At 42.3% G+C, this 23032-nt stretch overlaps 1 protein-coding gene across 1 annotated transcript; it reads left to right on the forward strand.

Moving 5' to 3' along the window:
* The first annotated feature begins 335 nt into the window (after positions 1-335).
* Positions 336-21466, forward strand: BHMT (betaine--homocysteine S-methyltransferase). The gene is made up of 8 exons (XM_082650204.1): positions 336-468; positions 4162-4294; positions 10931-11049; positions 12385-12576; positions 12949-13096; positions 16581-16763; positions 18210-18438; positions 20134-21466. The coding sequence occupies exons 1-8, from the start codon at positions 436-438 to the stop codon at positions 20315-20317; spliced, it is 1221 nt and encodes a 406-aa protein (XP_082506330.1). The 5' UTR covers positions 336-435; the 3' UTR covers positions 20318-21466.
* Positions 21467-23032: the final 1566 nt, after the last annotated feature.

Raw genomic sequence — 23032 nt, forward strand, 5'->3', positions numbered from 1 at the left:
TAGGGGTCTGGCCTAGCGACTTAAGGAAGTAATGATACACGATCCCAGGCAAGGGAGAAATCAGGGTCGGGGACCCGCGAGGGGAAAAGAAGGGCCGGGCACAGGGAGGTCTGAAACCTGAGCCAGTGGCAGCATTATTATTATTATTATTTTACTTCTGGATGGTTTCACCCATTTTGGCAGAACAATCTCGATCACCTCCTCCGCACGCAGGTTCCCAAGCAGCGACAGGCCGGGATCAAGGACTGGTGGGCGTGTTCCCCGCCCGAGGCCCGCGTTGGACCGCACCGGGGGTGGGGAAACCCACCCCGCGGGAGCAGCGGGTATAAAGAGCCCGGCTGCTGCCGCCGTGCAGCTCCGGGCTTCTCAGGGGGAAACGCTCGCCTCGCCGGTCCTCATCCGTGTTAAGTACCGTCCGTCCGGGACACCACGAAGATGGCACCAGTCGGGGGCAAAAAGGCCAAAAAGGTGAGTCTGCAGGGGACCCAAGGGCGCTGTCCATCCCGGCCAAAGCTCTGAGTTTCGATCCACAAACCAGCCCCGCATTGCATCTCAGCCGCGGGGAGCGCAGAGGAGCCCTTAGAGCCTGACTGTGACCAGAAGGCCCCCCAGGACTTCTGCTGCAGAACCCCAAGGGGCCTCTGAGTCCGCACTCCTGCCCCCCTGACCAGAGCGCCCTCTAGAACTATGTGACCCCCCAACTCCAGAGCGCCCCCAAAGAGCTGAGACTCCCAACGTCTTGAGCACTCTCCCGTGATGCGGCTCCTAGACCCACAGGTGCGACTTCCCTTCCCCACGGCGGTGGGACTCGGGGTCGCCCTGCTGCGTGCCCCGGGCTCCTCTGGGGTCTGTGCCCGTGCCACCGCGCTCGCCCCTTGACGCCCAGCGCTTGCAGGGCAGGGAGGCGCGCGCCCGGTCTCCCACCGTTTCCCGCCCGCGCACTCACAGGCGCCTAGGGTCTCAGGGCCCCTACCTTGCAGGGTTCTCGCTGCACCCACCAGCCCGCCCCGCCGCAGCCCTAGGGCTCTGGCGTTGTTTGGATGATGTAAGTTTTCATCCCGCAGTTTGGTTTCAGCGATCACAGAACAGGGCACCGTGCGGGCCTCGAAAAGACAGTTTCAGAAAAATTAAGCACAATGGCCGTAAGATATTGAGGAAGGACTGTTAATAAGTTTTAAAAATAAAAACCCAGTAACAAGCCCGCCCTTCCCTGGGGACGAGTGTTTCAGTCCAGATTGTGGGCCTTCGTCTAGTTACTGGGTGGGGGGGGGGGACGGTGCGGGGGCCGGAGATGGATGGATGGATGGATGGATGGATACACTGAGAGTAGGACTATGGTTAGGAGTGGGAAGAGAAGGACGGAGGGAGTAGGGAATATGCTTGCGCCTTGGGTGTCAAAGCACCCAACTCCATGCCTGGCAGACAGAGGCCCAGGGAATGGCAGCGAAGGAGACAGGGCCAGGCCAACTGTACTCCTGCAGCTCTAAGGACTGTGGGGGCAGGTCCACCTCCCAAATTCATTGCCAGCCATCCCTTTAGAAATGGGCTGTACCTAGTTTCTAAAAGGCTGACCCCGCCTCAAATTAAAAAGACCTCCACACAAGGAAAAACATTAATTCAATTAATTTTTTTAAATGCCATGCAGTCCCAGGATTTAAGATGCTGAGATGACAATCGATTATAGGCTGTCACCTGTTCAGTTAGGTGGAGAATTTTGCCAATCCATATATCTACTAAAGGAATAGCTGATGTAGGCTGGAAAGGACGATTCCCATAGAGATTTAAATTTTTTCTTGGTTTGGCTCGATTTACGTTGCCATAAATCCTAATCCACTACCCCAGACTCAAACTCACAAAATGAAACATTTTAAAGGATTATTTTAGCAACAGATGGACATAAGATGGGAAGAAAAAAAAAGTTTCTTTGGTAACCTTGTTTCCATGCCTATGTCACTGTTAAAATATGGACGATAATACTTCTATACTTCTGATTAAAATTAAAACGTACGTTACAAAACTAACACAAGTTCATTGTAAACAACTAGGAAAACCACTAAGAACAGTGTCTACTACATTTTGATGTATATTCTGCTAGTTTATTGTCTAGGCAAATATGTACTTTTTAAACAAAAATTCTGATATTACACATATTGCTTTGCAACACTTTTTCACAAACAATATCTTGAGCATTTTCTCAGAGCACATTCCATTTAAAAAAAAAGCCACTTAGCTTAGGAACAAGAAAGTCTGAAGTTCAGGTAATTTAAAAATGCAGTAGAATCTAAGAGAGTGTTCTTCCTGATGTAATTGTTCAATAAACTAAGGTACAGCATGGTAATTGAATCACCGCTAGCCACTCTGCCACCAAGTATCAGATTCTTAGCTATGCTGTGCATTTAAGTGTTGTGCTACTAAAGTTTGAAAACACACACAAGAGTCCAATGAGAGTTGCTAGGTGATCGAATAAAATATCATGAATTACATCACCCAAATGAAAATTAGTAGCCAGTCATATCTCATTTATTTGACTGTTGTTCATGTTTTTATACAACTGCACCGACTAGCAATATATCTATTTTTCTTGTTAATTGGGTCATAACGATCAAAGTTGTAGTTTTAAAATGTGACTTTTTTTGGAATTTTATTTTATTTTTTTATACAGCAGGTTCTTATTAGTTATCTGTTTTATACATATTAGTGTATATGTGTCAATCTAAAATGTGACATTTAGACACATTGTAATCATGACAGGTATTTGGATTTCAAAATTACATGTGATCAATTCTATATTTTTGTATCTGTTATCTCATGGACTTGTACACTTGACATTTTTTCTATGTGGAAGGGCTATTCAAGAATATATAGCATAGTCTTATTTCACTGCTTTAAGGTAGAAATGTCAGATGTTTCTTTTCTCTGAGCACCAGTTTCAAAATGGTGTGGAAGAGAGGCAGAAGTTGGTGAGGACCTAAGACAGAAAAGCCTACAAATGTCTTTCACAGAATTTGTAACCCTTGTTATATCAGCATTTGTTTTGTCAACCATTATTAGTAATAAATGGAACACAACAGGTAAGTACATACCAAGTTATTACTTTACACAGCCTTTTCAGGGCTATCCCACCCTCCCCACCCCCATTTAAAATCAAATCTAGATACCATTTAAGGATAAAAGAATCAGGAGGCCATATACACTGCACCTGGAAGACCGTGTATAAATTACTCAGAGACTCTGGACCTTAATTCTTCATTTGTAAAATCAGAGTGACCTAAATTGAATTAGGGTACCTTTTATTTTTAAAGGCTATGAGTTTTTGAAATTAAAAAAAAAAATGGTTACCTAGAAAATTACTTTCTAAGTCACAAAGCCCTTTAAAAATATTAAGTTCAAAATTTCTCTATTAACACCAGGGTAATTATTGCATAGTACTGTACATGGAATAGGTATGGAGGTTGGATTAGAAATTAGTTTACAAATATTTTATTTACCTGTCTCTTTCCTGTTCCCTCACTTGTAGAGAGCAGGCTGTGCATACTCATAACTTCCTGGACAGCATAATGCAGCTGCTATTATGGAAACTGAATTTTAACACCAGAGACAGAAGTCTTTAATTGATTTGGCCCTCTTTGTGGTAGTATCTCCTTCCTTCTGTCTTCACCAAATATCTTTTGACTTTTCAGTCTCAAAATGCCTTAATAGCATTGTATGCCACTTCAACTTTATAAAATACAATCCTCTCTTTAGTTTATTGATAGAATAAGAAGAAAGACTAACAATCACCATTTTAAGAAGGTGTGCTTAAGTATTTATTTACAACAAAACCTTTTCATCTAATGAGGCTTTACAACAAAACCTTTTCATCTAATCCCTCTGAAGATGTTTATTCAAACATAACATCCTCCCACAATATTCTTCAAATACTCTTTAATGTGTTCGGAAAGACCCCATCCCTGTCACATACACATGGATACACAAACTTTCAATATATTAGCATTCTGGTGATTCTCAATATAGTCACAAATTTCTGTATAAAATAGATATTTTCTGAGAATTCTAAAGAAATCATACTTCTCAAGAATACGATAGCAAAAGTTCTAAAGGTAGAAAATTGTCTTAAAAATTCAAGTAACACCTTTTCTTCCTCCTCTTCTGTAATTTTAGGGCATCCTAGAACGGTTAAACTCTGGAGAGGTCATGATTGGAGATGGAGGTTTTGTCTTTGCACTGGAGAAGAGGGGCTATGTGAAGGCAGGACCTTGGACCCCAGAAGCTGCTGTGGAACACCCAGAAGCAGGTTGGTGCACAGCTATATTCTAAGCTCTCATAAAAGACCACTATGTTGACCCAAGTCTAGAAGCATGCCATCAAACAGATACATTCATGCCGTGGTATCCAAATATTTATTATTGCCTGCTGGGCACTGTGCTAGGTACATAAGTACAGGTTTGCCTGTTGCGTAAGTATCAATGGCCCGTTGCTGTCATCTATATCTACCTTTTTTTTTTTTTGCGGTACACGGGCCTCTCACTGCTGTGGCCTCTCCCGTTGCGGAGCACAGGCTCCGGACGCGCAGGCTCAGCGGCCATGGCTCACGGGCCCAGCCGCTCCGCGGCATGCGGGATCTTCCCAGACCGGGGCACGAACCCGTGTCCCCTGCATCAGCAGGCGGACTCTCAACCACTGCGCCACCAGGGAAGCCCTATATCTACCTCTTGTTCACTGATCCTCACTCTAGATGAGTCTAGAACCTGGCTCACTGCCTTTCTCTGCCCCTCCCTTCTTCAACACTCTAGTTGACTTCAACATCCATACATGTGATCCATCCAGCACTCTTCCTGTTAGTGCCTTGATCTCCTCCTCATCTCCAGCAAACTTTCCCTCCATTCCCACCTTAGCAACCCTCTCCTAGACCTCACCATCGCCAATAGCTGTCCACCTCTGAAATCTCAAGGACAAATACCACATTCTCTGACTACCCCCTCCTATCTTTTCTGCTCACTTTCTCTAGTGCTCCTATTCTTCAATCTCATCACGACTCTGGCTCTACCATTTTAGTGTGTTTTAGCCATTCTCCCCCACAAGTCCACCTTCCCTCCTTAACCCACTGTAAGTTGCATGATACAGCATCAATCATCATCTTGCAGATAAGCCCTCTTCCATTATGTATCTGCCAACTAGTCAAATTCATTGTATACTAGCGCCACTCTGTTCAACTACCTACCTAACCTGCACCTGCACCCACACACCTTATTCTCACTTTACTTTTTTGACCACAAATCTTTTATGGACAGGAGGGGAGGTAGGATGCAATCTGAAGGGGATAAATGCTGTCTCTTAGGGCCTCCGTATCAGCCTTAAGGAATAGCGAAGATTTAATCTTTAAAAGGGAGGAATGGGTCACTTTTGCAGGTCCATGGACTTCTGAGGGATGTAGGTTTTCAAGGCTAATGGGTTAATCCACCCATATGTCTTTATTCCAGATCTGAGGGTCCCATTTCTTCCTAATCAGACCCTAACTTTTGGCAATAAAATGCTTTCCCAGTTGAGAACTCTGCTGCCTATGTAATTTAGTCCCGGGCCAGAGCCTCAGTTTTTCTGTTCTCTAGCAACAGGAACTGAGTCTCTTTACATACCACCCAGAAGATCCTCAGACTCTCACACATTGCCTGAAATCGGAGATGACTCACCTGTAGCCTTTCATTGTCTTTGTCCAGTATTTGGTGGTACCCAACAATAGCCATCTAGCTCTGGAGTCCATATAGTTCCTACTTCCCCTGGACCTCTCAAACATCTGACATAGTGCACCGGCTAGTGCATTCCCTTCCAAGGATATCTCATCCTAATTCACTACAGGTTGAGGTTTTAATAGTTGTACCCCTAGAGCATGCTGGGAGCTCCATCACCTGTGATGTGTGGGTGCTCATTACTAGCTAGTCAGAAGGAGATCTGACTCTAAAATGATGCCTTCAGAGTTATTTCCCATGACTAGTTCTGGCTTCAACTCTTGCAGGTCAGACCACTCAGAAAACACATTATGAAGTAGAGAGTTGTGCTCAGGGGTTCTACTCTTGGGAGTGAACTAAGGGAGTGAGGGAAGCAGGACTGGGCAAAGGGAAGACGTGGAACTAAGCTGCGAAGAGTTGTAACAGAGACCCCAGCCAATCTCTCAGGGAGCTCTGGAATTGCACAGGCCCCTCAGAGTTGTCCCAGATTGAGGCAAGGCGGCTAAGTCTTTGTGTTTTCCCCCTACTAACAGACCAAGCCCTGCACACAAGCTGTCAGCGCTCCCCTCCTCCAGGAGAGGGCTGAATCCTGGGCAAAGGAGTGCCCTTTGGCCTAGGGCACTTCCTAGGAAGGGTCTCAGCCAGGAGCCGTCAGCAACCAACACTCTGAAAGAATTTAAATCTTTCAGAGGAAACCAGCGTTCTTGTGAATATTGTATAAAATAATAAACAGATGTTTTTTACGTTAAAGAAGAGCGTATTCCAATAAACTCAGTGACGAAGGATGGAAATTAACCAAGAACATAAACTGAGAGACAGTACAGTTTTGAGAATCAGTACAGACTCTGGATCCAGACAAACTGGATCAGATCCTGACACAGCCGCTAGGCTGTGCGGCCTTGGGGAAATTACTTAGCTAAGAAAACCGAGATAATATTGACATCTACCTCATAAAGTTGTTATGAGGATTAAATAAATGATATGTGCAGTGTTCAAAAGAGTGCCTGGCTCATGTTAAACACTACAACTATTCGCTCTTGTTATTAACTTGAGTGAGTTGCTTCCCCTCTTGGTAATATTCTTGGTTGTATTAACCTATTACTGCTAGAGAAGTACAGAAGTGTGTTCAAATCACACTGTCCCAAAAAAATATCCAAAATAGAAGAGCCACAGTCACACTATGAAACCCAGCAAATGCACGCAACTTTTATATTCCCAAATAAACGTAGAAATAATACTGTGTTCTACCCTTAAAAAAAAATGCAATTAGTAAGCTTTGGAAGCTAAGCCAATAAGAGTTCTCGAATTTTAGTTTCACCAGCGGAGTTTGTTAAAAATAATAAATTCCCAGACCCCACTTATAGATTTGGTTTCATTAGGTTTGTGACGGGTCCAGGAACCTGCATATTTATAATACTTGTCTCCAAACGATGGCAAGGTAAACCCCACTTTCAGAAGCATTGTGTCGAAGGGATGTAAGGAACACAATGGCATAATTAAGACCTGAGAGTGAGAATTTCTAATATATCTATGGTTTGTTTCTTAAGGTCTGCTTGCTGGGTTAAACTCAGAATGAAATATTTCTTTGGCCAAACTGACATTAACGATAAACTACCTTTGCCCAAACTTTGCCATGGAAACAAAATAAGACTGTTGTTTAAACTGCAAGTTTCAATTTTGTTAGTCACGTTTACTTTTTTAAAGTCACACATTAGAGGAGCTCAAGAGAAACTGCTCTGATACCGATTTTCTTTGATTTTATTAATGCAGAAACAGCACATTTGATCTCTTGGCCATTTGTGTCTTGAATATTTTGAGCTTATTTACATGTATTGAGCATTTGCTCTACTTTTTCTTCTGCGAGCTCCTTGCTTTCCAAGAATTAATGAAAACTCCATGATACTGAGTCATCAGATTTAATCCTTTCTGCTACAGACTGAAATCCCCTATATTCAACTCTGCCAGTGCCTAGTTCAAACTCTGTCAAACACAGTGGACTACAGGACGCATCAGAAAAGACAAATCTGCTTGTAACTTATCTTCAAAGAACCATTTCATACGACCTTGGATGTATTTAACCTTTTCTGGGGTGGGGGGTGGTGAAATGTGTTTAAAACATTCATGCTCTAAATGAGAGCGGTGGTCATTGTCATGCTACTTTATGCAAATGAATTTGTTTTTGCAGGTACTTTTCTAATTTTGACTGGGTAATAACTAGAATTCATATAGACCCTGAAAAGTTTCCCTGTAGACTGGACGGCACCCAAAACACTTTTGTAGGAGTGGTGCCTGGACTTGACTTTTTAGTGCTGGAAGCAGTGAGAAAGGGAAGGTTATGCTACAAGTCTGCAATTCCTTATCCAAGCCCTTTTGGGGCCAAATGCGTCTTAGAATCCAGAATTTGTGGGAATTTTAGAAAGTTAATACATTACATATGCTACATATTGCATAACGCTCTTATTAGGGTCTGAAGTGCTCCCCTACGCCCCGTCAAACACATGAATACTCTTTTTGCATCAAAATATATGGCTACCCACACTAAATAGGATACAATTATAAATATCCTCACATTAGTTCAGGTGACATTTTGCTGCCAAATGATTTTACTGCAAATTTATTGTCCCACTGAAGAAATACTGCAAATTTTTATTTGACCTTTTAGAGTTTGTTGTGGAATTTCAAAGACTTGCATTTCTCAAGTAAGTGTACAAGGTAATATCTATATTCTGTACATATATGTCTGGGTCATATGTTTTATACATATACACACACACATAAGTTGGTAATATTTAGCTTCTGTGATGCTAAAATAAAACTAGTATATGAAGAGTGTAAAGCCATAAAATGAATATAATCAATTAGCATAAGTTGTATCATTGTCATGTGAACTGGTCATACCCTATTGTCGGTTAGAGGATGAAAACTCATCGTTTTATGATGAGAGGAAACAGAAAATAGAAATTGAAAGGATATTCAGAAATTACCAGACTAACTCTCCTACTAAAATTTATGCCAAAAGTTGTGGTTCTTGCACTCAGTGGAATCAGCTTTGAATCAGTTTCCCTGGGTCTGGAGGGGTTTGAGGAATCTGAATTTTTAATTGTCCCCAAGTGAGTCTAGTAGGGTCACACTTTGAAAAGCATGGCATTTTTAAGAAGCATGATGGAATAATCAAATCATATCAAATCTATTAAGAGTGAAAAGGTTGTCTTCACCTTTCTGACTCACTGCCCTCTGAAAAAACCTGATAAAAGACTATAGACCCTATGAGCAATATACAATGTACATACAGGTAAACAATTTGCACACCATTCCAGAGTTTTTGCTTGTTTTTTTTTTTTTTTTTTTACAGCCTCTGGAAATCCATCAAAGGGCCAGCTGGGTGGACTTCTTATTCATAAACCATTCTGTCCCAGATACCAAGTCTGTAGTCCCTTCTCCCTTGCTCCAACCTCAGCACTCTGTGTTTATCTGATTGACTGTATGTAAGGTTTTTCAGTTGATTCTGCTGCTAATTAAAACAACTTTGAAACCCCCTAATTTAGGCATGCTTTTAAGTTCCCACTGAGAACGAAAGGTTCCATGATTTTAAAAGCAGAGATTTGGCTTCAAGCTTAGAAATCCATTCTCTGAAATTCAAAAGCGTTTTTGGCCCACCTTTTTGTCCATTTATAAACAAAAACTGAGCTTCCTATGTTCTTGGCACTCTACTAGGCATCTGGGTTGCAAAGATGCCAAACTAATCTCCAGTCTTAGCCTCTGAAGGGCTAAGAACACCAGTGTCCTAATAATTTCCTAGTGTCTAACGTAGTTGTTCCCAGACCGGCAGACTTTATAAGTCTGAAATTTCAAAATAAATTTTAGGGTTCAATATACGACTGTTGGTTTCTTACTCTGTCCAGTCATTTCTCCTGACAAAAACAAAACACCATCTAAGTCTCAATATCATTTTATAGAAGAAACATCCTCCTGCTCTCTTAGAATGGTGATTCTCAACAAAACTGAAAATAAGAATCAGCTGGGAAAACTTTAAAAAAAATTGCTTGTGCCTTACCCCAAACCAATTAAATTAGAATATATGTGGATTTGACACTAACCTTCATAAGTTTTGAAAAGCTTGCAGGATATCTAATGGGCAACCAAGGTTTAGGACCACTATTTTAGAGCAAAGGATAACTCTTTAAATTGCATACATTTGATTATATGGGGGAAAAAAAAAAAGAAACCTCCCACCATATTTCCTCCAGCCAATGAAAGCTTCGCCACGTGGTATTCACCCATGAACCTAGATTGCGAACATTTCTCCAACACTTATTCCACTCTACTACCAGAATTATCTTTCAGAAACACTGAGTTGGGCTTCCCTGGTGGTGCAGTGGTTGAGAATCCACCTGCCAATGCAGGGGACACGGGTTTGATCCCCGATCCGGGAGGATCCCACATGCCGTGGAGCAACTAAGCCCGTGCACCACAACTACTGAGCCTGTGCTCTAGAGCCTGTGAGCCATAACTACTGAGCCCACATGCCACAACTACTGAAGCCTGCGTGCCTAGAGCCCATGCTCTGCAACAAGAGAAGCCACTGCAGTGAGAAGCCCGTGCACCACAGCCAAGAGTAGCCCCTGTTCGCCGCAAGTAGAGAAAGCCCGCGCGCAGCAACAAAGACCCAGTGCAGCCAAAAATACATAAATAAAATAAATTAAAAAAACAAAACAAAAACACTGATACCTGTGGTCTGGCACCTAGACTCCTTGGGATGATGTGCTAGGCTGTTTTACACTCTGACAGCCCGCCTTTCCAAGTGCATCTCCCACCACTTCTCCAGCATATCCTCAACTCCGGCCACTCAGACTGCTTGTCACTCCCCCAAATGCCAAGACTTTTCTTGCCTCCTTGTCTTTGCTCGGGCTGTTCCCTCTCTAGGGAATGTCCTTCCCCATCTTCTCTGCCTGGCAAAAGCACTGAGATGATTCTTCCTCTGTGGGACCTCCCTCTTCCCTTCACCCCACATCCATGGCAGAGATAATCTCTTTCTCCTGGCAAGAGACTCCAGATCCACCCCTCATTTGCCCCCAGGATGAGCAAATGCCAGGCAACCAGGAATTTAAGCAGCTGTTTTCATAGTTGTTTATCTGAGAGCCTTTTGAAAGCATCACAGACTAATAAACTGTTAACAATGAATAACTTTCCCTCATTCAATCTCCCAGTTCGCCAGCTTCATCGAGAATTCCTCAGAGCTGGATCGAATGTCATGCAGACCTTCACCTTCTACGCCAGTGAAGACAAGCTGGAGAACAGGGGAAACTATGTTGCAGAGAAAATATCCGTGAGTAACACCACACATGGCGCTCTTAGAAGGACACAGTAGACACGCGTGTCATTACCAAAGCTCTCATAGAGAAAAGTGTTGAGCCTCTTTAGAGTTCTGTTTTGTTTTAAACAATACAGAAACGAGATATGTGTAAATAATATTCTTAGGTTTTAGCTAGCGTCCCTCAAATTAACAGAAAGGCATTTAATGAAGCAGATCAAAGAAGTATTTAACTATTAATGATTCAGTCTCTTGACTAAGTTGCTGAAGGAGTATCCTTACAAACTCTTACATCTTCTTTAAAAATTAATTTTATTTATTGATTGATTGATTTTATTTTTGGCTGCATTGGGTCTTCGTTGCTGCCCACGGGCTTTCTCTAGTGGCGGCGAGCATGGGCTACTCTTTGTTGCAGTGCGCGGGCTTCTCATTGCGGTGGCTTCTCTTTGTTGAGGAGCACGGGCTCTAGGCGCGCGGACTTCAGTAGTTGTGACACGCAAGCTCAGTAGTTGTGGGTCGTGGGCTTAGTTGCTCCGCGGCATGTGGGATCTTCCCGGATCAGGGCTCGGACCCGTGTCCCCTGCATTGGCAAGCGGATTCTTAACCATTGAGCCACCAGGGAAGTCCGAAACTCTTACATCTTTACGATTTGTTAATGTGACACAGTATAGGAGAAAGGTCATATGTGCCAGGAGTCAGTGAACCTAGAATCTTCCAGGCTCAGCTACAATCAACTGCGTGATGTTGGGCAAACCATTTACTTATCCCATCAAATCAGCAATTTCTTCATCTCTAAAATGAAAAAGGAATTCTAAAATTACATGAGTCTGTGTGATCTCTAGTACTGGGGTTTTTTGAGGACAAACATCAATTTATATTGTCTAAAAAATCAGAAAAGACCTGACTTGTGATACATGTATCTGTTGAAAAAATATATAATGACAAAAAGTCATGAATTCTGTAGTAATTTAAATTGAATTTTATTCTTATTAATCATAAAAGCAAATCATCATCATCATCACCACTATTTGCTAGGTATTCTTCTAAGAGCAGCTTAGGCATTGGAAGATACCAGATCCTTTTATGTAAGGACTTTTACCCTCTCACAGACCTTTGGTATAATATAATATCCTAAATACCATCATTAGATTTTTTTTTTTTAATCACTGTTATTGGCAATGTTGTTACTGCAAATTGCTCAACTCCATAAAGCATTGAACTATTCCATCACTGTCGTTTTCTGGAATAAAATCACTGTTATAACATACAACTGAGATTTGGACGTTGAATAACAGTTTTGCTTCAATTTCACATGAAAATGTAGACGTATCATAAATTCATCCATTTTAGGGGCAGAAAGTCAATGAAGCTGCTTGTGATATTGCCCGGCAAGTAGCTGATGAGGGAGACGCCTTGGTGGCAGGAGGCGTAAGCCAGACACCTTCGTACCTTAGCTGCAAGAGGGAAACTGAAGTCAAAAAAGTCTTCCAGCAACAGTTAGAGGTCTTCATGAAGAAGAACGTGGACTTTTTGATCGCAGAGGTAAACATATACGATCTAAGATGAGACGAGTACACTTAGGACATTTTCTCTGCCTTTTACTCTCATGAGGACCATGTGGGGTTAGGCACCAGTCATGACTAGTAGCTGTAATATTTAGTTTTGAAATGTTTTTCCAATTTAGGGCTTCAACTAAATGTGATTCAGTTAACGTGACATAGTGTTCTTCAAACCTGTGGGCTGTAAGTCGCTGAAATCACCTTTCTATTCTGTTTTAAAAATGTTAATGGGTCACAACTCAGAGTTTGAAAAACACCCATCTGAGGATAATTAAGTTAATACACAGTAGGATAAGTTTTCAAATTATTTGGGAAGAAACAAGATTAAAAGTATCTTGACTTTAACTTATTTCAGTATTTTGAACACGTTGAAGAGGCTGTATGGGCAGTTGAAGCCTTGAAAGCATCTGGAAAACCAGTGGCAGCGACCATGTGCATCGGCCCAGAGGGAGATTTACACGGTGTGGCCCCTGGCGAATGTGCAGTGCGCCTGGTGAAAGCAGGTGATGATGCGTTCTGGCCAGTTTGCAATTAGTGTGTCTATCTTTAAAATTTATTTATTTATTTTTGTCTGTGTTGGATCTTCATTTCTGTGCGAGGGCTTTCTCTAGTTGTGGCGAGCGGGGGCCACTCTTCATCACGGTGCGCGGGCCTCTCACTATCGCGGCCTATCTTGTTACGGAGCGCAGGCTCCAGACACACAGGCTCAGTAGTTGCTCCGCGGCATGTGGGATCTTCCCGGGCCAGGGCTCGAACCCGTGTCCCCTGCATTGGCAGGCAGATCCTCAACCACTGCGCCACCAGGGAAGCCCCTAGTGTGTCTTTTAAATGACATACAAATGCAGGTCCATCTATGAATCACTATATACTACTTTTGTTACAGGAAAGCCATTAATTTACTTTCTTAGGAATATCTATAATATCATTATTGAGTCCCAAAGAGAAAAAAATGTTAAAAAAAAATACATACACAGACATACCAGCCTTTTGAAATGGGCAATTAGACCTACACTGAAGGTTTAACACCTGGAAATGAGAAGAATTTTAGTAAATCAAAAGGAACATTAGGAAAAATTATGTTTTATTTTAAACTATCTAAAGTTGAGGGCTTTAGACATTAATAACTTTTAAGTCAGTTGCCCTCTTTGCCAAAGTTTTTCCATTCTCATAAATGACCGGTAAGTTTTACTTTTTGTAATTGCTATAATAAATTTTCATATCCTTTGATGTGAGACATGGAGCACCTAATTTACCTTTTCATATAATTTCCATTCCTAATATTGGGTCTCATTTCAATTAGGGAAAATTCACAGACTTTTTTCAAAGCTGCCTCATTTTCAACCTGAGGAATAACACAGTGTCCGTGGAAGAGTCTGACTCACTCTGTGGAATAGAGATTTTGACTGGCTAATTGTTTAATTTCTCATCTTTATCCAACTCTTAATAGTTCATGAAAGTCACTTCATACTTGTCACTAATAATAATTATTTAGGTTTAGGAATGACATTGTAGAATCCTAATTTTTTATTCTACATATTAGAAATGGGGGGAGAAACCAAATTAATATGTTTCAAAAAGATGAGAGGAGGCCCTCATCATCCCAACTGTTAATTGGCAGGGATTCTTGGCCTGCATCTACTCCTTCCCCTGCCGGTCTGTTCAGAGTGAGTGGCCACAGTGCTTGACCTCACTGTACCCTGTTTCTATCCTTCACAGAACTCCCCAGTTATCTCATTTGTTTATGTCTTGAATGTCTGGCTCTCTCACTTGATTGTAAAATCCCAGAGGGCAGAGACTATGTCTGCTTGGCTCAGCACGGAGTACCGTGTGCCCAGCACAGCACCCAGCACATGACAGGTCCTTAGTCAATATCCGTCTCACAAATCTAGTCCATCTTCCAATGTTAGTTCAACTTCCATGTGCCCTGACATAGTCATCCCTACCCCAAATAATCACTTCCTCCTCTCAGCAGCTGCGTCGCACATTTAACGTGTCCTCAGATGACATTTTCTAATCTGTGAGACTGTTAATAGGGTTCTGCAGTTACACACAGATAGAAAATGCTGTGTTAAGCCACGTTAAGCAGCCTCTTGGCGGCAGAACTTCTCAGAGGCTTTGACGTGTTCGTGTGTACTGGCAGTCTCCAAGAAGGGACTACAGTAAATAACTACTGCCCAATTTAATTGATCATAGAACCTTGTTTTCATAGAGCAAACCTTGGGAAGCCCTGTGCTAAATTATAAAATCTTTGGTGTCCTTTATTTATATTTCTCTAAAACCCCTTACAAGGACCTTTATACCTAATAGACATCAATAAATAGCCAAGATGTGATGACTTCATTAATGTAATGACATCTAGCAAGGAAAGAGAAACTGTGGCTCCAGGACACCAGGAAGGATGGATGGATGGACGGAAGGAAGGAAGGAAGGAAGGAAGGAAGGAAGGAAGGAAGGAAGGGAGGGAGGAAGGGAGGGAGGGAGGGAGAGAGGGAGGAAGGGAGGAAAAGAAAGGGAAAGAAAGAAAGAAAGAGAAAAGAAGAAAAAGGTAGTCGAGACCCAAGTGACCCTGTTCAGTAAGCTGTTGAATATACCAGTCTGGAACCCAGTAGAAAGGGCAGGGTTAGAGAGAGAAGCTTGGGAGAGGTCTGGATATAGATGGTATTGAGAGCCTGGGGCTGAAAAGGAAGTGTAGATGCAGAAGAGAAGATGGCTCAGTGGGATCCTGGGACACCACAGGACTGAAAGGTTTAGCCTTGAGGAGGGGTCAGCACATAACACTCAAAAAAAAGCAGCCAGGGAGGTAGGGGCAACACTCAGAGAGTGGGGGAAGTTCTCAGAAGCCAAGAGAAGGGGAGTATCGATGAAGGAGAGAGTGCCACGAGGTTGAATGCTGCCGAGACGTTGAGTAAGATGAGAAGAGAGAAGTGACTACCAGACTTGGCAAGATTGAGGTCATCGGTGTCCTTAACAAAAACTGATTCAGAGGAATGACGGGAAGTGAGGCCAGATTGGAACAAAAATGAAGAGCGAACTGCAGGCCCAGGCCAGTGAGGACCGCTAAGACGCCTGCCACTGAACACTGGAGGTCACAGCGTGTAGCATCAGCTCTGCTGCTCCTGGAATCTGGATGTTGGTGCCGCTCTCATTGTGGCCAGAATGAATCTTTCCTTTCCTTGTTCTTGGCATCTCTATATCCCAGCTACAAAATCCTAGGCCATGAGTTCATCAAAAAAGTCCTTTTTGTTGGACAACCCAAGTGTCCAACTAATGAATGGATAAGCAAAATGTGGTATGTACATGCAATGGAATATCATTCAGCCATAAAAAGGAATGAAATTCTGACACATGCTTCAACAGGGATGAGCCTTGAAAACATTGTACTAAGTGAAATAAGCCATTCAGGAAAGGACACATATTATATGATTTCACTTGTACGAAAGTTTCGGAAAAACCGTTTCCTAAATTACACTCTGCTGTTATGCCCAAGAAACTTAATAATATTGTTAAATTGGCCTGATAAAAGGAAACATTGATTTATTCCTCAGATGAGTCGTAACCACAGGTGCCATGGGGCAGCTGGGAGTCGTGAAAAATTATCATGCTTTGCAAATATAATGTCAAAGATTGAAAAAATGGCTACTAAAATTTGAAGTTAAAGAACAGTCCAATGATGATTTTTTTAAAATGACTACTAAAATTTGAAGTTAAAAAAACCTCTAATAATGATTATATTTTTCAAAAAATGATGGACAGCCAAGTATGCATAAACGACACTTCAAATATAGCTGACTCTTCAAAGCACTGTTCGCAGAAAGGGCTTGCTGCCTGTTACTAATCATTCTTGCCCAAGGGTGAGATAAGTTTGCAGGGACCCAGTGCCATACTTCCAATTCACCATTCCAAATAAAAGCTCCCTGAGTGAGAAGAGAGTCGGGCCCATTGGTACCTGGTGAATCCCTAAAGCTCAAATGTTCTTCCCACTTGCAGGAGCTTCCATCGTTGGCGTGAACTGCCATTTTGACCTCACAACTAGCTTACAAACAGTGAAGCTCATGAAAGAAGGCCTGGAGGCCGCGGGACTGAAAGCCCACCTGATGAGTCAGCCCTTGGCCTACCACACTCCCGACTGTGGCAAACAGGGATTTATCGACCTGCCAGAATTCCCCTTCGGTAAGACAGACATTTTATAAATCATCTCAGGGTCTTTATGTTTGACAAATTCCAAAGAAATCTCTAGCCATAGAGCTTTATCATGTAAAGTAATGGCTGCAAATCCCCTCATATCTTGCCCCCAGCTTCTCTCCTTGCAACCCAAAACTTTTAAATTAGACATTAGGAAAAGACAGGACCGGCAAGCAAAAAAGACCTCTGAACTTAAATGTAAAATCAAAGATGAGTCAACACCTAGGTAGACAACCAATTCGTCATACCTGAAGTTGGCAGAAAGGACGCCTTCCTGGGTAGGATCAGCAAAGATTCTGTTTCTGGTTCCAGCTCTGTTGCTAAGTTGCAGAACCTTAGCAAAATTTCTTAGTTCTCCCAGATCTTAATTTTCTCATCAGAAAAAATAAGTCGTTTAGACCAGGTTATCACCCAGATACTTTTCTCCTATTCTGAATGTTGCTTAGATATTCTAGCAATATCTGAGTTTGTGGGGCAAAGGGAAGTTACCATCATTGGGTTACTGTGTAACAGATTTGAATGAAGAGACCAAGCAGATGAAGGGGGTAATACTTGCAGTCTGGGAAGAGGGATAAAGCTTGTGTGGGAAGTAGGGGTGAGTCTACCTGGAGAATCAAGCCACGGGTGAGCGGGGCCAGACCCTGGCCAGCCTCCTATTTCATTCTAAGGTCCTTACCCCATATTCTAGAGGGACCCTGGAAAATAATCCGTCTAGAAGAACCATAGAAGAAGAACGGCAAGGCATTTGTGGTATTTATTGCTGTAGAACAAATTATTGCAAAATTTAGTGGCTTTAAACAACAAATATTTATTATATCTCAAGTTGCTGTGGGTCATGAATTTGGGAGCAGCTTAGCTCAGAGTCTCTTAATACGTTGCAGTCCAGACTCTAGCAAGGGTTATAGTCATCTGAAGGCCTGATGGGGGCTGGGGGATCTACTTGCAGGCTCTCTCAGTTGGCTGTTGGGAGTCAGGGTCAGTTTTTTTCTGTCTGTGGACTGGAGGCCTCAGCTCCTTAGCTCATGGGCTTTCCACTGTGGTATCTGAGTGTTCTCACAACACGGCAACTGGGCTGAACGTTCCAGGAGAGAACAAGGCAGAAAACATAATGTCTCTTATGACCTAGCCTCAGAAGTCACAAACCATCCCTTCTGCCATATTCTATTGGTCTCACAGACCAACCTGACACAATACAGGAGGGTCCACACAAGGGTGAGAACGTCAGAGGGCAGAGATCATTGGGAATCATCTTGAAGTCCGGCTGTCACAGTATTTACAATTGGATATGTCAATGCAAAATAGCTAATAGTTTTTAAGAGTTAGGAACTAAATATTGACAACTTATCTAACTCATTTATTGAAAATTACGCATTTATTATAGCTGTTTGTTTTGAATATCTATTTTTAATTTAAGCAGAGTGTCATTTATTACAGGACTGGAGCCCAGAGTGGCAACCAGATGGGATATTCAAAAATACGCCAGAGAGGCCTACAACCTGGGGGTCAGGTACATAGGTGGGTGCTGTGGATTTGAGCCCTACCACATCAGGGCGATTGCAGAGGAGCTGGCCCCGGAAAGGGGATTTTTGCCACCAGCCTCAGAAAAACATGGCAGCTGGGGAAGTGGTTTGGACATGCACACCAAACCCTGGATCAGAGCAAGGTAAGAACCTTAAACTGTATTTGCCAAACCAAACTCATTTAGATTATGAAGATGTCCAAATGAGGTCATTACCCAAACTGCAGCCTATTTGCTGTGTAATGGTAAAGAATCAGTTATCCTCTTTAAATTCTCTCATAGAGGTGTTTATAACGTAGCTTTATGGAGTGATTTTTGGGGAAAACTTTAAGAATATAGAATATAAATCATGTAAGTTGCAACAAAATGTGATTTCACACTCTAGGAAAGCACCATCCATGTGGTGGACACTAACAGTGAATCAGTTGTTAGGATTTAAGTACAGCAAGTATTAATTGCCCGTTCTGTGCCAAGCACGAACCTTAGAGCTGGGAAGACAGTGGTGAATGAGATAAAACATGTCTTTACCCACAGAGTTTACATTCCAGTGGGGAACAGGAACAATAAACAAACAGAGTTTCACACCAGGCTATGTGCAGGGCACTAGGAATATAGAAATGAAAGGCTGTGGTCCCTGGCTAAGAGAATCTCGCGGTCTACTGGGGAAAATGGAGAAGAAAGGTGAGGTAGTTAACTGCTTGAGTAGAGGCATGGATAAAAAAGTAACAATGAAGAGAAGAGAATAACTATCGCTACCTAATAGATACTTTAGAAGAAGGGACGTTGGGGCTGGATTTTGAAGAGCTGAGTAGGCTTCCACGGGATAAAGAAGAGGGTGGAGGATGCACCCCAAGCAGAGGGAGCAGTTTCCCTCTGTTCAGTGAACATTAGTTGAGCACAACTATGTCAGGCACCGTTGTGGTTGCTGAGGGAGCACGTTGGACAAGGCACAGGCCTGTCCCCAAGGAGGTAACAGTCTAGTAGGCAGAGAAATAAACAGCTAAGTTCAAACTGGTATGGTAAGTTAAGGATGAAGATGTGCACAGGTGCTGTGGAGTCTGTACTAATGGCCCACAGGGGGAAAGGTGGGAAGGTTGGTGAAGAAGTTCTTACAGAGCTAACACCAGAGCTGAATTCTGAAGGACGAATTAGATGGCCAGACAGGAGAACAGCCTAGAGGGAAGCACTGAGATGTGGCAAGAGGACAAGGTGCTGAGACACTAGAAGTTTGAGAATATTGGATTCAGAATTTGGTAAAGACACAGGTCAGGAACAGGAGGTGGCCTTTGTTCATGCTCACGAGGTTGAGATGATCTCATCCCAAGGCAGTGAGGAGCCTGGAGGGTCTCAAGGGGTCCGAGACAAAGTTAGATTTGCAAGTTTCAGTAGCCTCGAGACAGGGAAACCTGTGAGGAAATCTCTGCTGGAAGATACCAAACATGGCGAGGCCTGAACTAGGAGACAAGGGAAATAGAAAGGAGGCTGGGGCGGGATCCTCAGGGTGAGAGGTGCAGAAGCAACACTGGCTTTGGGGAGAGCAGCAAATGTGGGCTCAGCTGGCTCAGGAAGTAGAGTGCCAGAAAGTGAGGATGGAGAGGTAGGGTAATTTGGATAGAAAATGTCCCTATTCTAAACTCTTAGCTTTTGAACCTATGTGTATGTAAAAAGAAGAAATTCAAAGTAACTTTAGACCTACAGATTCTGAAAGAAAAAGATAAATGTGTTTCAATGGACACACTCTCAAGAGCCCAAAGACAGCTCTACAGGGGTGTCTTAGCTCTGCGACCTAGAGAGGGAAGCTCAGGGAGAAGTCTCCTGCTGTGTGTTTTGTTCCCCCAGGGCCAGGAAGGAATACTGGGAGAATCTTCGGATAGCCTCAGGCAGGCCGTACAACCCTTCTATGTCAAAGCCGGATGCCTGGGGAGTGACCAAAGGAACAGCCGAGCTTATGCAGCAGAAAGAAGCCACGACCGAGCAGCAGCTGAGAGAGCTCTTTGAAAAACAGAAGTTCAGATCTGCATAATAGCCTCCGCGGAACCCATTTTCAGTGACCTCCTCTATGCTTGGAAGTCTATGTTTGGGCCTCAGTTCCAAAAATAAGGAAAAGATGGTTAAAAGGCAATGCTTATATGAACCCCAGCCTACATGTAACAAAACAATTACAAATAGTACTTGACAATTTTGAAAAGTATATATTTATAACTTGAAAGCAAAATAAATAAGAAGCAAATATTAAACAGGTTTACTAAGCACCCACCATGTACACGGTATTAAGGAAATCACTGTGGCCAAGGAAAAGTAATTTGGACATTAGTCCCACTTCAAGAAGTTTGCAGGCTAGTAAGGAGGAGGAGATGTGAGCTGTCATAAATGGCTCAGCAACCAGACAGGGACAGACAAAGTGGTATAGGAAAGTGACTTCCAAGCTCTTCTGAATATGACCCTTCATAAGAAACACAATTTATATTGATATAATGACCCAGTAAAGTACATGTACAACCATTGAAATAAAATGTGATCCATTCTGGTATTTTTTATTCCAGTCCTTTCTGTCCTATTTCATTAATAAAATACTATGCTGGTTAAGACCCCTCAAATTGATTTTATGACCCATTAATGAGTTTTGACCCACAGATTGAAAAACACTGCTATGGGACACCAGCTACGGGGACTTTGCTATTCCTTTAAGTTTTTTCTTAGAAAATCAGTCCTATGGGACCTGATCAGTAAATATTCAAAGCTCAGAGTTCCAGAGTTGTTCCCTCACTTTTCTGACCCATTTCTACCACTAAGAAGCATTCAGACCAATGGGGAGGCTGAGAAGGGATGGGTACCCAGGCTCTCTACATCTTTTTCTAGGCTGGATCCACCTCCCTTCAGTAAGGCTGGGGAGCAATGGTCCTGTGTTACTTTGGTAGCTTTAAAAAATATATAATAAAGAAAAAGAGATTCTCCAAACTCTATCTGGGGTTCCTAGATTGAGAACTATATTTTTACCTGGTAGTATCTACTCTGAAAGCTCAAGCCTGAAGATGTAAGAGCCTTAGAATAAACGGCTACTCAATGTATTAGGAAAGAGTTCATGTTTCTTTCTAAACATTCATGGATTGGTATAGCTGTTTGGAAATTCTAATCTCTTCAGCTATTAAAATAAAAGGAGCAATGAGACTTATCTTGGATGTATTTGAATCTTATTTCTGTTCTATAATTTGCTAAGTCTTGTATAACCTCAGTTTCTATTTAAAAAGACACAAGCATGCTAGAGTTTTAAAGGACAAGGCAGCAGTATTTAAAGGGAAAAGAAATTTCCAGAACTTCTTTTCAAAGCAGCACGACTCTCAGAGGTTGCATATGGCTGAGGTGAAATAAGAAAAGAGTGAAAGTCACTTTTTTTTTTTACCAATTGCTATCTACCATTTTTCATTCTCAAATCAGGTTCAACATTTAATACTTTCATTCATAGGTAATAGATACCTTTATTCAACCTACTACTGTGTAAGATGGATGCCCCTTTAATATTCTTTTCAGAACTTGTATTGCCATACAAAGCACTGTAACCCCTAATTTTTCTTATATCTTTTGATTTTAAAAATGTTTCCCTCAAGAGGAAATATACATACTGAAGGTACACTGGAATGAAACTGTATGTCAACAGTGACTCCTAGTGGCATATTTCATATTTTGAAAATTTTTTTTTTGGAATTCATCCCTCCACCAAGTGCATTCATTTTATTTCCAGAAATCTTGTTCATTAAAAGGGAAATTTCATTCAATACCTATAAGCTTCCTTGTGTTAAACAGACATTTCTCACTGGTAAAGATATTTTTGTGGAATCAGAGCCAGAGAGACCTTAGAGATCCAGAGTCTAAACTCTCTCTTTTAAGGGTAAGATTCCAAAGGCAGGATGTCAAGTCAGGAAGAATTTCTTATTAGTCCAAGGCTACCAGGAAAGGTGGCTTTAGCTTGGATTCTTGGTAGAAGGAGAATGGAACCAGGACAGATTGTTCACAAAACTATGGAGTTCATTCTCCTGCCAGGAAATAGAGATCCCTGCATTCCTCAGAGTCGATGTAAACTCACTGAGTAAACTGCTTGCAGTTTGTGACCTGATACTTATTTACACTGTAGCAAAGCGCCTTTGAGTAAGGGAGCCAAGCCGATGCAGACCTATAACGGAGACAGAACCGGACAGGAAGGGATCAAAAACTTCAGTTCCCAATTTCTCCAGAGGGGGGCAGCAAAGCACCAGCTGGGAATGCAGGAGGAGTTCTATTTTTCTTTGAACTCAAGCTATTTCATCAGAACAAACTGTAACATTAAACGGCAGAAACAGCTGTAGCTCTCTTTATTTGTTTTGATCAGTTTTTCCCTAAGATACATGGATCTTTGAATCACATCCTGGACAACCCACCCAGCAAGGAAAGCCTTATCTCTCTCCAACCGGATCCTCTTTTTTTCTTCCTCCAGAGATCATTTTCCCCAGTTTTGAGCACAATGGCTGGCTGAGAACATTATACAGACTGTTTTCCCAAACAGCCTCCCTGTTAGTCAGTAACATCCACTCAGCCAGTCTGGAAACTTCCGTGTGTTACGTGCCAGGTAGACAATTCTGATTCTTACACAGTCGAGGAGGAAGGAGTCAATTTGAAGAGAGAAAAATAGAAGAGCCCTGGGAAGTGCTTCAGGAATAGTCTGAGAGTGTGTTAAACCACAGAGTTTGGGATAACCAGGCCCAGT

The sequence above is a fragment of the Grampus griseus genome (assembly GCF_964374135.1).
Source record: "Grampus griseus genome assembly, chromosome: 3".
Classification (NCBI taxonomy): Eukaryota; Metazoa; Chordata; class Mammalia; order Artiodactyla; family Delphinidae; genus Grampus; species Grampus griseus.